At 36.9% G+C, this 14,272-nt stretch overlaps 1 protein-coding gene across 2 annotated transcripts in view; it reads right to left on the bottom strand.

Moving 5' to 3' along the window:
* The window catches only part of LOC121371768 (trafficking protein particle complex subunit 10-like), a 66,421-nt gene extending 52,628 nt beyond the window's left edge, over positions 1 to 13,793 (bottom strand). The window contains exons 1-6 of one of the 2 annotated variants that reach the window (XM_041497900.1): positions 13,686 to 13,793; positions 8,864 to 8,945; positions 7,171 to 7,306; positions 3,958 to 4,151; positions 1,664 to 1,859; positions 726 to 837 (exon numbers count right to left, since the gene is read on the bottom strand). In XM_041497900.1, the coding sequence (XP_041353834.1) occupies positions 726 to 837; positions 1,664 to 1,859; positions 3,958 to 4,151; positions 7,171 to 7,306; positions 8,864 to 8,945; positions 13,686 to 13,725 (760 nt within the window). In that variant the 5' untranslated portion in view covers positions 13,726 to 13,793. The remainder of the gene's footprint in view (positions 1 to 725; positions 838 to 1,663; positions 1,860 to 3,957; positions 4,152 to 7,170; positions 7,307 to 8,863; positions 8,946 to 13,685) is intronic. The other variant, XM_041497901.1, reaches the window with a different exon arrangement.
* Positions 13,794 to 14,272: the final 479 nt, after the last annotated feature.

Here is a 14,272-nt window from a genome sequence, read left to right as displayed (position 1 = left end):
GACAAAAACCACCATTAGTGTATAAAGGTTGAATACAATCAAGGCTATACCTAGGGGGTTAAGATATGGGTTTTTCAGGTGTGTGAAACGGACTGATTTTAACCTCAGAGCAACCACAAACTACACTGCTCATATGAAATCTTCTATTAATAACCATAGAATTGATTTTTTTTTTACATGACTATATACTGCGTTATGGTCCACACTAAAACCCATGCACTTGAAAAACAGCCATAAAAGTGCCTTTTGGAATTTGCTAGATACAACCCAACATGACTGTGCCCTCATACTTTTTGTGTCACTCGATACGATCCTATATGACTGTGCCCTCATACTTTTTGTGTCACTGGATACAATCCTATATGACGGTGTCCTCATACTTTTTGTGTCACTGGATACAATCCTATATGACTGTGTCCTCATACTTTTTGTGTCACTCGATACGATCCTATATGAATGTGCCCTCATACTTTTTGTGTCACTTGATAATGATCCTATATGAATGTGCCCTCATACTTTTTGTGTCACTTGATACGATCCTATATGAATGTGCCCTCATACTTTTTGTGTCACTTGATACGATCCTATATGACTGTGCCATGATACTTTTTGTGTTGATGGACAAGACACTACCACCCTTCTATTCTAGACCAGGTATGGCCCTGAAATGGATGACATCTTGGTATTCTACTGGAGTTTATTTGACTGTCAACACCAACAACTACCTCCAGCAGCATGGTTCTCCACAAACTGGGCAAACATGGCGTCCAGCTCATCGTACTGCACCAGGGCATCCTCCCACACGCCCAGCATCTCCAGCATGAAGGCAAGCTCTTCCTGGAGAGAAACGAAAGGAAGTTCTCTTTAAACATGCACAAGCTCACTTTATACTACAACTATAATGCTTCCCACCAGGGAATGGCGTGTTCGTACTATGGTGTGTACTCCAAGTTATTTATTTGTGAGCTGATTGTTTTCCAAATTGCACATAAAAATAGTGGGTTTTTTTTTGTTATTTTCAAACCACTTTTACTTTTCTTCTTACATCAAATCAAACTGAAATTATTTACAAAAACCAATGTTCATGGAGGCTGGGAAGGACTATAGTTGGTGTCTAACAAAGGGATACTTTGACACTTGGTCTAGAGATAGAGAATAGCTGTTACCATTACATAGGTCAATCCTACTAAATAACCTAAGGAATGTTTTGTATGCTCTTTCTCATAAAAGGACAGCACATACCACTGTAGTTGATGTACCAGTCATACTGGTCGGGATGGGAAAAAGATAAAAGGTCTACCGAGGGAGATGAGTCGTATGATCCATCTCACCTCAGGCGGGCACTGTCCCTATTCTTCCTACATCTGAACAATATTCATCAAGTTTTAACTATAAAATAATAAGCCTGAAATATTTTTTAAAACCCACCATAAAACAGTAAAAGTCAATCAAGAAATACAATTTAATTATTTATTGATTCTGTTAGAACATATTTGATCCCATTTCAAATCCATTTTATGAATAGGTTTATATGATAGTAAATAAAGTTTATACTTGAGCACTTTATCTACTTCGCAATGGTATGTGTAATTGAGATGCAAAACTTGAAAATACAATATTTTAAGAATTGTAATTATTGTAAATCATAGATAAACATATTTACTTGAACTATAAAGTATTCATGGTAGTTCCATCCTTTTTCATTGCGTTTCTCGCGCAAGGTTCGCATGTTGTTTTCAAATCTGGTCATCTGCCGGCTGTATGCCGTTAGCAGAAGATTGCGCAGTCGAACAAAGAAATTATTCCAGGACTCGACTGATTTCTGTTCTGTCTTCAGTGGTTCAGTCAGTACAATGCACCTGATAGTTAAACAGGTCACATTCAATATAATCGCAGAAAGTACATGCAAAAATGGCACGACTACCAAAGATTAATTTCATATTTCTGACATTTTTAGCTTGTACATTTTCAATGAGATAAAAAAAAAGCTTTAGAACTTTAATATTTATACAATGTCATATATGTTCAATTTGATGTGTGCTCTTATCTGCAGAAAAGAACATATACTCTTCAAAAAAAGAAACTTGACATTCATAAAAATAATGCTATCGGATCATTTTTAAAGAATCAAAGACATCGTAAAGACAATCAAGTAAGTGAGCAAATGGTGATGCAACAACACTAGAAAACATATTTGATTCACATAAACGTAGCCATAGTCAACATTTGTACTGAAACGCCAAACTCCAACTCTCAGAGAAGCATGTGCATCATGAAGTTCAGTAACTTTGCATGCCGAACCATCCGTTGGTGGGGCATAAAAGGCCACATAAGCAGTGATTCAACCAGACCGCATAATGACACTGTTGGTAACGCAATAATGCCAAGATTGACGTCAGCTCAACGCAATAAAGCCATTGGGAGATTGCAAGCAGGGGCAACTCAACAAGTTGTAGCAAGGCATTTTGGCATCTCCAGACAGACGATCTCTGCTTTATGGGCATGGTACAACATCACTCAAAGTGTTAATGACCACCGCCGCTCAAGATCGATACATCCGGGTGTGTCATCTTCAAAATCGAACCACAACAGCAATAACCACAGCGACACAAAGCCCTGGACTACACAGAATTTCTGACCAGACAGTTTGTAATCAGCTGAGGGAGGCAGGAATTTTCCCTAGAAGACCAGTGCCACGTAACGTTTTGACCCCATGTTACTTAGCGGAGCACCTGCAGTGGTGCCAGATGGACACGTGCCAGGTGGAGGACTGTTTTGTTGTCAGATGAATCTCGTTTTCTCCTGTCACCTGCTGATGGATGCACACGTGTCTATAGACATCGAGGGGAACATTATGCTCCAAACTGTGTGCAACAAGTCGATCATTTTGGTGGTGGCAGTGTCATGGTGTGGGCAGGAATCCATCATGGTGGTAGGACGGCTCTTGTGCACTCATGGGCATCAAATATCAAGACGAGATCCTGCAGCATCACGTCATTCCGCACATGAATGTCAACGGTGGAATGTTTCAGCATGACAATGCCAGACCTCATGTTGCACGTGTTAGTCAGGAGTTTCTGCAGTGCCACAATGTCCAGACATTACCTTGGCCTGCCCATTCACTGGAATTAAACCCAACAGAACATCTATGGGATGCACTGGATCAGCATGTGAGCTGGAGGAATCCACCACCCCAGACACTTCCGCAACTTCTTACGGCACTGCAGCATGAGTGGCAGAACATTCCACAATGTGGTGGTCATAACCAATACTGACATTTTTCCCACCTCTGTCACACATATGCCTGTGTACATGTTTCAGGTGGATTCCCATAGATACTGTTTCGGACATGTACAGAGTAATCCCCTTCCCATGGCATCTTGATCTTTGGTTGCTTGTATCATGTCTACCAGGGTTTTTTTTTTATTAAACTTTGAAAATCAATGTCAAGTTTCTTTTTTTGAAGAGTTATAAAAGATATCTTGCTGCTAAGAAAAAAGTATAATCAATACATTTCTCCTCTCATTTTTGATATCAAGTTTTGCAAAACAAAAAGAAAAAAGTTTGTTTTGTTTAACGACACCGTTAGAGCACATTGATTTATTAATCATCAGCTACTGAATGTCAAACATTTGGTAATTTTTCACATATAGTCTTAGGGAGGAAACCCACTACATTTTTCCATTAGTAGCAAGGGATCTTTTATATGCACCATCTCAAATAAAGGATAACACATACCACAGCCTTTGGTAAATGAGTTGTGGTGCACTGGCTAGAGCGAGAAATAGCCCACTGAGACCCACCAACAGGGATCAATCCTAAACCGAGCTCACATCAGGAGAGCACTTTACCTCTGAGCTACATCCCGTCCTTTCAAGTTTAGCAATTAACATAAATGTTAACAGTCAGTGATCAATGTGCTGGGGTGTCAAAACAAACATTCCTTTCCTTACTGACCTGTCAGAGTTTTTACCACAGAAGTCACTCTTTACTTTGTCCAACACCGACGCCCTTGGCAGGAGTTTCGTTTTCACTTTACTTTCATCTTTGACGACAACCACAATCAACCAATCAGGGATGTTCTTGTTTTTCAGCACGGCCTGCCATTCTGCAAGTTCATCCTTCACAGTTTGCTTGTAAGACTCCAGGTCCTACAAATTGAAGAAATCTTTCAATGTCCCAGTCACAATGAAAGATTAGAGACAGAATTTGATTGGCTGTCTTTATGTTGAAACTAGACTGGGTCAGGTTAATCCATGAAACAAAACAATATATATATTATATGTGTATACTTCTATATTAAAACGACATTAAATTTATACACAAAAGACATGTGGCTGTTGTTTGGACCGGTCCATACTTGGTGAGTGATCTGATTAATGTATGAAAAGACAAAAATATTTATACAATACTTCTGCAATAAAATATAACTTCAAATTCATAAATAAAAAAACAAAAATGCAAAATAGTTATAAATTTATGACTTGAAACTACAGTCAATACTGGTCTAATAGCCACCTTTATACATGTATGACAGCCACCTGTCCATAACACCCACCATAAATCCCGCCCAATGCATCAACTTCTTTATTTTACTTATATATAACAGCCTGTTCAATGCAGCCCAAATAAATGGTTGAATCTGCTATAAAAACCACAAAATACATTGACCACTTTTTTCAATGCACAGCTGAAATTGCCATAATTGTCACAAGATATATATGCATGTATTGGCCTTTCCCAGTCACATTATAAAATCATTATTTTACTTACATTGAAACAAACAGGTACACGCTCCAGTAAAACATTAATGCAGTGCATCATGAATCTAATGTTTGATCCTGTTAAATACAGATTAAAATGTGTGGCTTTATTTAACATCGCAGCTACACTGTGTATCTAGAATATGCCAAATGTGTTCACATGAATCCTGTATATTAAGTGTATTGTTATTAAGAATACAACAAAGCTCACACACATGAATCCTGTATGTTAAGTGTATTGCTATTAAGAATACAACAAAGCTCAACACATGAATCCTGTATGTTAAGTGTATTGCTATTAAGAATACAACAAAGCTCACATACATGAATCCTGTATGTTAAGTGTATTGTTATTAAAGTGCTGTGCCAGACCATACACTAAAATTTCAAATTCAACAATTAAATGCTTTCTTAATTCAATGCAATAATATTTTACACCGATATGTAAATCAATAATTACGAAAATGCCCCATAAAAGTATTAAAACATCACTCCCGTAGAACACTGCCGGAAACGACCGAGTAAAATTCTCGGTAAAAACATTTGCCTGTAAATAGCCATGACGTCATGAAGGGAACGCGCTTCACAGAAACCTACCACGAGACGACTTTCAGCGCAAGCGAAAGTGGGACCGACAGCGACTGCCAAGCTCATTGATCATGCGATTCTTCTTTCGATGATGAATAGTGTAGTAATGACGACTGGACTAATATTTGTGCAACACAAAAAATAATGCCTTATCAGTTTGAACCTGGAACATCTTCCGATGAACCACCGGCCTGACAGATGACGATGAAAATGGTCGTGGAGACAGCTTACCACTAATTTACAACTTTTATTCTTGTTTTGTTCTTTAGCTTTTGGTGCGAATTATTTTGCTACACTGTATGTTCTAATACTTGTGATGTAGTAGAGAAGACGATAAATAACTCTTGAATTCTACGAGTCAAGTGGACCCGATATCGGTAATTTTAAGAAATAAACAAAAACGATTTTTTAGTCCGTCCCCATCCCTCTATGAAGATAGGGGTTTTTATGAACAATTTCAGTTTAGTTTGACGTAAAAAAAAAAAAGTAAGTGTTTTGGAAATAACAAAACAATACTATTTTTTGTGTGTAGTTGTGAAAACAGTCTGCTCAGAAATAAATAACTTATTTTAATTTTAAGAAATAAACAAAACGACTTTTAGCCCGTCCCATCCATGAAGATATTTTTTGTGCGAATAATTTCAGTTTAGTATGACGTAAAAAAAAAAGTAAAAGTGTTTTGGAAACAACAAAACAATACTATTTTTTTGTGTGCAGTTGTGAAAACAGTCTGCTCAGAAATAAATAACTTATAGCACATATCATAGTATGAAAAAAGGTTTTCTTTGTGGGAAGGTATAGTAAAATTAATTTAATGTATTTATAGTTTGTTTTACAGGGAACGCCTTTTTTTATACTATGGAATTTACAAGTCATTTATTTCTGAGCCGATTGTTTTCTAAGATGCATACAAAATTAGCTTCTTTTTTTTTTCACAAAAAAACCCTACATTTTTGTAGGATGGGACGGACTAGGCTATAGATACTTACTTGTTTGTACTTTATTGTTTTAATGTTTTCGAACTGTAAAGAAAAATCTCACAAATGAACGAGATGCAAACGACAACAAATCGGATCTCGATGATTGCACGAACCGTGCATGAAAAAAAACAAACTGACCGGAGTTGAAAGCATAACGCAATTTGGGACATTGACGATATGCACCCCAAGGTCGTTTCGGTGTGGATGGCATCGGCTGTTGTCATTTGTTTTGTGTCGCAGAAAAATTGTTGGTACGGCATCTTTTTTTTAAAAGCCATAACACATGGTATTCCCATATCTCGCTTAAGCCGACAAGCCAGTTCGGACGAATCGAAACTAAAGTGCCTGCAGTCAACGGTCTCCGGCATTTTCTTCCTGTCCAGTATTTTCACGTTGTTTTAATCAAATTTACACACAGATTATTCATAGCAACATTACTAGGAAATGCGTGAAGACTAAATTTATTGGCTTTTGTATTGCTACAGCCGCCAACAACACGCCGTTTAACCATAATAAACACAAAAGAAGCAATGAATAATGGCGCTGACTATCGAAAGGCGTTCCCTTCGTGACGTCACGGATCAAATCTTACGGAAATTCCCGAAACGAATTCAGCTGGTTCTGTTTTTCAGGGGAATATTTTTAAATGGAAAATATACCGTTATATAATTTTTTTACATTTTTTTTTTTAATTTTCTAATCATATTAACTAATATCTTGATTGATATAGCTCAATACATCATACATCTGGAACAGCACTTTAAGAATACAACAAAGCTCACACACATGAATCCTGTATGTTAAGTGTATTGTTATTAAGAATACAACAAAGCTCATACACATGCTGTCCAGAAGATGTGAAAGTAGGGTCGGCTGACAAGCACTGGTTCATCCTCCTCTGTCAGAATGTCGGCATCGTACGGAACAAAGCTGGCTTCCAGAGTCAGAGTCCGGGGCGGTCTTCCATACGATCTGCTTTATATACAACTTAATTAGGTAATTTACCATCAAAGCAATGCAGAGGAAAGCATCATTTATCAAGTTTCTACATTTTTATCTTTCTGCATAGCTAATCATGTTAGTATGGCTAAGTACCTTAATGATGACAAAACAAATGGTTAACAATGCTCTACACTGTCCTGTGCTGCCTTTGTATGGTACTAAGGTGTTTCCAACCAATAATTTGTTTTTGTTTAACTACAGCACAGTGATTAATTAATCATCGGCTATTGGATATTAAACATTTGGTAATTCTGACACATAGTCATCAGAGGAAACCCGCTACATTTTTCCTAATGCAGAAAGCAATCTTTTATATCCACTTTCCCACAGGCAGGAAAGCACATACCACGGCTTTTGATGAGCTGTGATGCACTGGTTGGAATGAGAAAAAACAATCAGTTGAATGGAATCATAGAGGTAATTCGATCCTGCGATGCACACACCTCAAGCGAGCACTCAACCAACTGAGCTAAATCCCACCCCCAACCAACAGAGTCTTTTTAATGACTAAAATTACAGTTTCTTGTTTAGAATATCATGACCGGCCTCGGTGGCGTCGTGGCAGGCCATCGGTCTACAGGCTGGTAGGTACTGGGTTCGGATCCCAGTCGAGGCATGGGATTTTTAATCGAGATACTGACTCCAAACCCTGAGTGAGTGCTCCGCAAGGCTCAATGGGTAGGTGTAAACCACTTGCACCGACCAGTGATCCATAACTGGTTCAACAAAGGCCATGGTTTGTGCTATCCTGCCTGTGGGAAGTGCAAATAAAAGATCCCGTGCTGCCTGTCGTAAAAAGAGTAGCCTATGTGGCGACAGCGGGTTTCCTCTAAAAACAGTGTCAGAATGACCATATGTTTGACGTCCAATAGCCGATGATAAGATAAAAAATCAATGTGCTCTAGCGGCGTCGTTAAATAAAACAAACTTTACTTTTACTTTTTTAGAATATCAGTATCTACAATAACAAACAGTGGACTTGGTCTAAACTGACATCAAAAAGGAGTCACAAAATGTTCCAGTAGACTCAGAGTTCTGGTTTAGACAGAATTCACCAAACCTTGTCATTGAACTCGACTCTGTGCATGATTACATTACACAGGTGCCTACATGTAGAAGATAACCAAAAAGAATGAGGTGAATGGTCCACATTGAAAATTTTCATTCTCAGCATGAGGTCTGCATGATTTATGAACACATGCAACCAGATACACAGACAAATAAACACTGAGCAAGCCAAACAGTGGTAGATTTATATATGACAAATAATTTTTAAATGAGATATTTTCAAATTAGTAATGGAATGTATTTACCAAACTTATAGTCCTTCCCACAGGGATCACCTTTTTTCATACTATGGGTTTTACAACAAGTTATTTATTTATAAACAGATTGTTTTCTAAATTGCACTCAAAAATAGTTGGTGTTTTTATTTCCAAAATTCTTTCACTTTTTTCTCACGTCAAATCAAACTGAAATCATTTATAAAAACATTTTTGTTGAAGGATAGGATGGACTATAGGTCATTACCTTTTCCATTCCGTTGGTTCTTTTGGTAAACCTTGAACGACTCGAGTATGTAATTGTGAAAAGAGTTCCTGATCACCATGGCCTATAATAAAGAAAATGAAAGTGGGTTACAAAAACAATTTTAAAATCTGTCAATTTTAATATCATTTGGTGGTTGGGTACTAACATTGGCCCAGGGATTAGGGTTGCACCAGTCACAGCATTAATATTGTAAGTTTTGAACAGAGAATAGGGGAAATTTTAGACACACAGCTGAAAACCTAAAAACACTGTTCAGACAATTAAAAACAAATGGAATTCGAGATAAATTTGGAAAACGTTCCTCTTTGAATACCAGTACTGAAATTACCCTTCCTCAACAATATCCCCAGTTTACTCATTACACCTTTAGAAATACATTTGGATTTAATATAGCTTACCAAATATTATCTACTATCATTAGATGTAATTTACTGTAATATTATTATTAGTTTTCCATTTTCTTTCAAACAAATGGAACTCATAACCACTATCTTATATGACAGACCAATGAGAAATAGAGGGGAAATTGTTTGTGGTTTGGTTAGCCAGATAGCAAGGTCTTGACCCTCAATGACTGGCATCTTTGATCATTCTAAGTTTGTCAGGGAAGGACAGAGTTTATGGTTCAGTGATTGGTTTATTGTTTTATGATTACCTAAAAAATTATAGTTATCTTTTGAAAACACCAGTGACTTTAAATAAATAATGAAACCTGTGTTGGTCCTGGCATAATGTTTTATGAATACCAGATGGAACTAAATTTTGTAAACTGACATTCCTGAAATACGTTTGTTTTTTGAGACACAGTTTATTTCCAATGAATAGTTAATTCTTGCTGGTCCACAAGATTTGAATCCTGGTACATAAAGACCAACAGTTCAGTGGTTAAGGGAGGAGAATGATGCTTCTTCTTCTCCTCATATCAAAGTGGATAGAAGCGTGCAAATAGTTTCAGTTTTGCTGGATACACTGTTCAATCAACAGTGGCATCTGACAAAGTTGTTTGACGAAAGAGGTGTTTGTTTTGTGATTTTAGGAAGTTGTTAATTTGTCAAAGCTGTTTCTTAACGAAGTCGTTTATTTGGTGAAACTGTTTGTGTAATGTAGTCATTCATTTGACGGAACCATTAATATTCTGTTCGTTCAACGATATAATGAAGTGATGTCTTTTGAGTGTATTTATTGTAGCGAAGGCATTCAGCCAAGTCATCCAGTCTCAATCTGGTGAAGTTATTAATTCTCAGAAGACTGCATGTGTCATCAGAGGGAACGATATATTATACAATATATTATGCGACCTGTCAACTCCCTACTTGAAAAGATAAGTTTTTCTTAGAGCTGAGTCATTGCAGCAGTGATATCATTCTGCAAGCTGTCAGCTTTAACAATAAACACAATCTGCCTTTGGAATAAACTGTCAACTTTTGGATTTGTTTCCATGGATTAAATAAACAATTAAGTTGTAAACAGTCTTGCCCATTTGATGATTGAACATTTCTTTTTGACTACCATTTGTTTGGGGGGGGGGGGGGGGTCTACTTATAAATAAAATATCTTATGTGTTCACATGACTTATTCTTTTTATTTAGATTTGAAATTAGCCTTTACTGTTTTCGTGATGGGTCAAGGTAGGGTCAACTCAAACAAGAGCTGTATGTGTTGGAAAGATGCATACCCAGACCACCAACTTTAGCAAATGAAAAACGCGTAATTTTAGAGTTAATAAAAAAACATGATTATTCCTGCTAACTGGGGGCAGCCATTTTGTTTCGTTTTTGTGACGTCCGGTGGGATAGCTTGGGGCGAAGTGACGTCAGCTCCTGACCATCTCCTGTATGTACAGTGTAAACAAAAGCAGTAATTTTCGACAAGGCGCTTCTCTTTGATCAACCTGACTTGTAAAACAGCATAAATGACGTAATAATATAATAAACTATTTAACTAAATATATTTCAAGTTGCATTAACGGAACAAAATGGGGTTATAGTATTTTTCTCTGTTAAATAATCCAAAGAAAAATTTACACTATTAGGCCTATTGATATGCTACGTTGGAGCAAAAACGACAACCCACGATACCCAAGTGATAATTTTCTTTTCTTTGGGACTAAGTAACTGGTCAGTTCTGTGGTTTTAGATGGAAAAGTCTACTTAATCAATAGTTTTACAGAACTATTTACAGTAATAAACCATGTCCATACCATTTTAGGGGCGACAAGTAATAATCTACAATACCGGTATGTATTTTTGTGTCTAGACAGCATCAATTAATTGGCTCGTCTGGTTACCAATCAAATACACACCTACCAATCAGGAATCACAGGTAGAAGCAACTAACAGCATAGACCAATTAACTAAGAAAACACTCTGTTTATCATTTCAGTACGTAGGTTAAAGGAAGGGACAATCAAGGCATTTGACCTGGTATGCATATTCAACGATATATAATGCACATTATTGCTTAATATCAATAAGTATAATCATATAATTAATTAATAAAACGGTTAAATGTGACGGCTATTATATATAACAGGTGAAGCCATTTTGTACCATCCCAGTGAATACGCCCTCTGGCGAACTGGTGGTTACGTAATACCTAACGTGTCACGTCAGGAATTAGTCTTCAAACTGAAGAAACAAAACATACCTGACTTTTGCGGATGCATCACAATATTCTGTAATAATAGTCATCCCAGTAAGCCAGCAACAATTATATATTAATAAACCACCATTATCAAAGTGTTGAAATAACTGTATTATGGTTTGTACATAAATTAACCCACGTACTGAAATAATAATCGGAGTGTTTTCTTAGTTAATTGGTCTTTTCTTTCCATGGCCTGTACCTGTGGTTCCTGATTGGCAGGTATATATTTAGACGGTCCCCAGACACTGTGTCTAGACACACTAAAAAGACGTGCCTCTTTTATTAAGATCACAGGGTATTGTGTGTTAACCGCACGGACATCCCTCTAATCGTAATCGATCAGCCGTCTTGCTTTATTATTGTAAGTAATTCTGTAAATCCCTTGATTAAGTAGACTTTTCAATCTAAAATCACAAAACTGACCAATTACGTAGTTCCAAAGAAAAGAAAATTATCACTTGGGTATCGTGAGTGGTCGTTTTTGCTCGAACGTAGCATACCAATAGACTTAATAATATGCATTTTTTTTTGGATTTAAAAAAAAATTAAAATACTATAACTCCATTTCGTTCTATTGATGCAAATTGAAATATATTTAGTTAAATAGTTTATTATACTATCAAATCATTTATGTTGTTTTACAAGTCAGGTTGATGAAAGCAAAGCGCCGTGTCGTAAATTAGAACGTTTGTTTACACTGTGCATAGAGCAGATGGACGGAGCTGACGTCACTTCGCCCCAAGCTATATCACCAGACGTCACAAAAACTAAACAAAATGGCTGCCCCCAGTTAGCATGAATAATCATGTTTTTATTAATTCTAAAGTTATACGTTTTTCATTTGTTAAAGTGTCAGTATGTGTTGGTGGTCTGGGTACGCATCTTCCCAAAACATAAGGCTCTTGTTTGAGTTTACTCTATCTTTAATGCATGGACAAAACATTGTTAATTATTTCGACTTGTTGTGTAGCCACTTTGACAATGGTATTTTATTTTGTAAATAATCTATATAGTGCTGGATATACTTATTGCTGGCTTACTGGGATGTGTATTATTACAGAACATTGCAATGTATGACTATTTATCATCCCGCAAAAACCAGGTAGATTGTGTTTCTCTAGTTCTAAGGCTCATTCCTGACATTACGCATTAAGTATTACGTAACCACCAGCTCGGCGTACTCACTGAGATTGTACAAAACGGCTGCACCCGTTATATATAATAGCCGTCAAATTTAACCATTTTATTAATTAACTATAAGATTATACTTGCTGATATTAAGCAATAATGTGCATTATATATCGCTGAATATGCATACCAGGTCAAATGCCTTGATTGTCCCTTCCTTTAACCTACGTACCGAAATGATACACAGAGTGTTGCCTTAATTGTCCCTTCCTTTACGTTAACTTCATACTGGGTTAACAAAACCTTAGAGCCAAATTGTGTATCTATTGTGATGAGGCCAACATTATTACTGTGGTTTGAAAATGGAAGGCCTGTTACAATATATTACCCAAATACAATATTGACTGTGTAAACTTCTTAAAATAAAACCCATGTGTATGCATTGATTAATATTTAATAAGCAAGAATAAACATGATAAATAAAGCATACAATGACTCAAGAATGGTATTTATTAAAATACCGTACCAAAAATAATCTGCTGAAACTGAAGTAATTGGGGCCGAAACACCAATATCACCATAGAACAGTGTATATTTGGGACTGAAATGTCTAGGGACCATTCTGCACTGTATTTGGTTTTTTGTTGGGGGGGGGGGGGGGGGGTAATGGAGGCTGGTGTTTGGTATGGGGTTTGTGTGTGTGTGTGTGTGCGTGTGTGAGTGTTTGGGGGGTTTTCTGGGGGTTTGTGGGGGTTGTTGAGGGTTGGGGTGGGGGTTGTCAGCGTTTTTTGTAGGGCATCAAAATCTGTGATTGAACTGAAATTTTTCTGATTTCTTCAGGTTCGACATCCAGTTAGTTGGTTTCTTGTTATAGCATAACCTATACATTTGTGGATCAATATAACTGTAAAATATTTACAGTAGCTCAGTTTACACAGAGATTCACTGTAATAAATAATTTGCATTAATCAACTTAATCGCGTGATTTGTACATAATTGATCATTCTTTTAAATGAGTATAACTCACAGGTTACAATTGGCTTTCCTTCCATCATGCAATTGTACATTCACTCATAACTAAGTTTTAGTTTGTTTTCGGTTCTTCCTTTCATTTTAACATGGGACTCAGTCTTAGTCTATCTAAGACGCTTGTATAAACACGCTAAGCTGATAGAGACTGAATTTGACCTTCACCTTAGGTCTCACTACACAGATGTCATCTGCCATTGAAACCCATGTTAAACTGCCCAACTTCAAGCGAAGATTGCCCATAGAACGGGTTCTCGTTGGCACAAACAACATACACCATTGCGAACATACATTATATAAGCATTTATTTTCACTCCAAAATTGAGAACCTTTCCGTCTCAGTTTTTTGCTATACGACTGCATCTGGCTGTAGTACCGGTTCGAACAGGTGGTTCATTAACCGATTCACTCCGGCTGTCACTTGCCCCAAAAGGTCGATGCACAATATTACAAAATAACATGGGCAAAATACAGCCAGAAGGCTTACCATTAAACATACATATTGTTTTAATTCTTCACCATTTCCTAGAAGTGAATATGTGAACCATAACATGTGTCACAATTAGGAACTATAGTGGACATGAT

This window comes from Gigantopelta aegis, chromosome 4 (genome assembly GCF_016097555.1).
Source record: "Gigantopelta aegis isolate Gae_Host chromosome 4, Gae_host_genome, whole genome shotgun sequence".
NCBI lineage: Eukaryota > Metazoa > Mollusca > Gastropoda > Neomphalida > Peltospiridae > Gigantopelta > Gigantopelta aegis.
The sequence above is the reverse complement of the archived record's forward strand: the minus strand, read 5'-3'. Positions and strand labels throughout refer to the sequence as shown.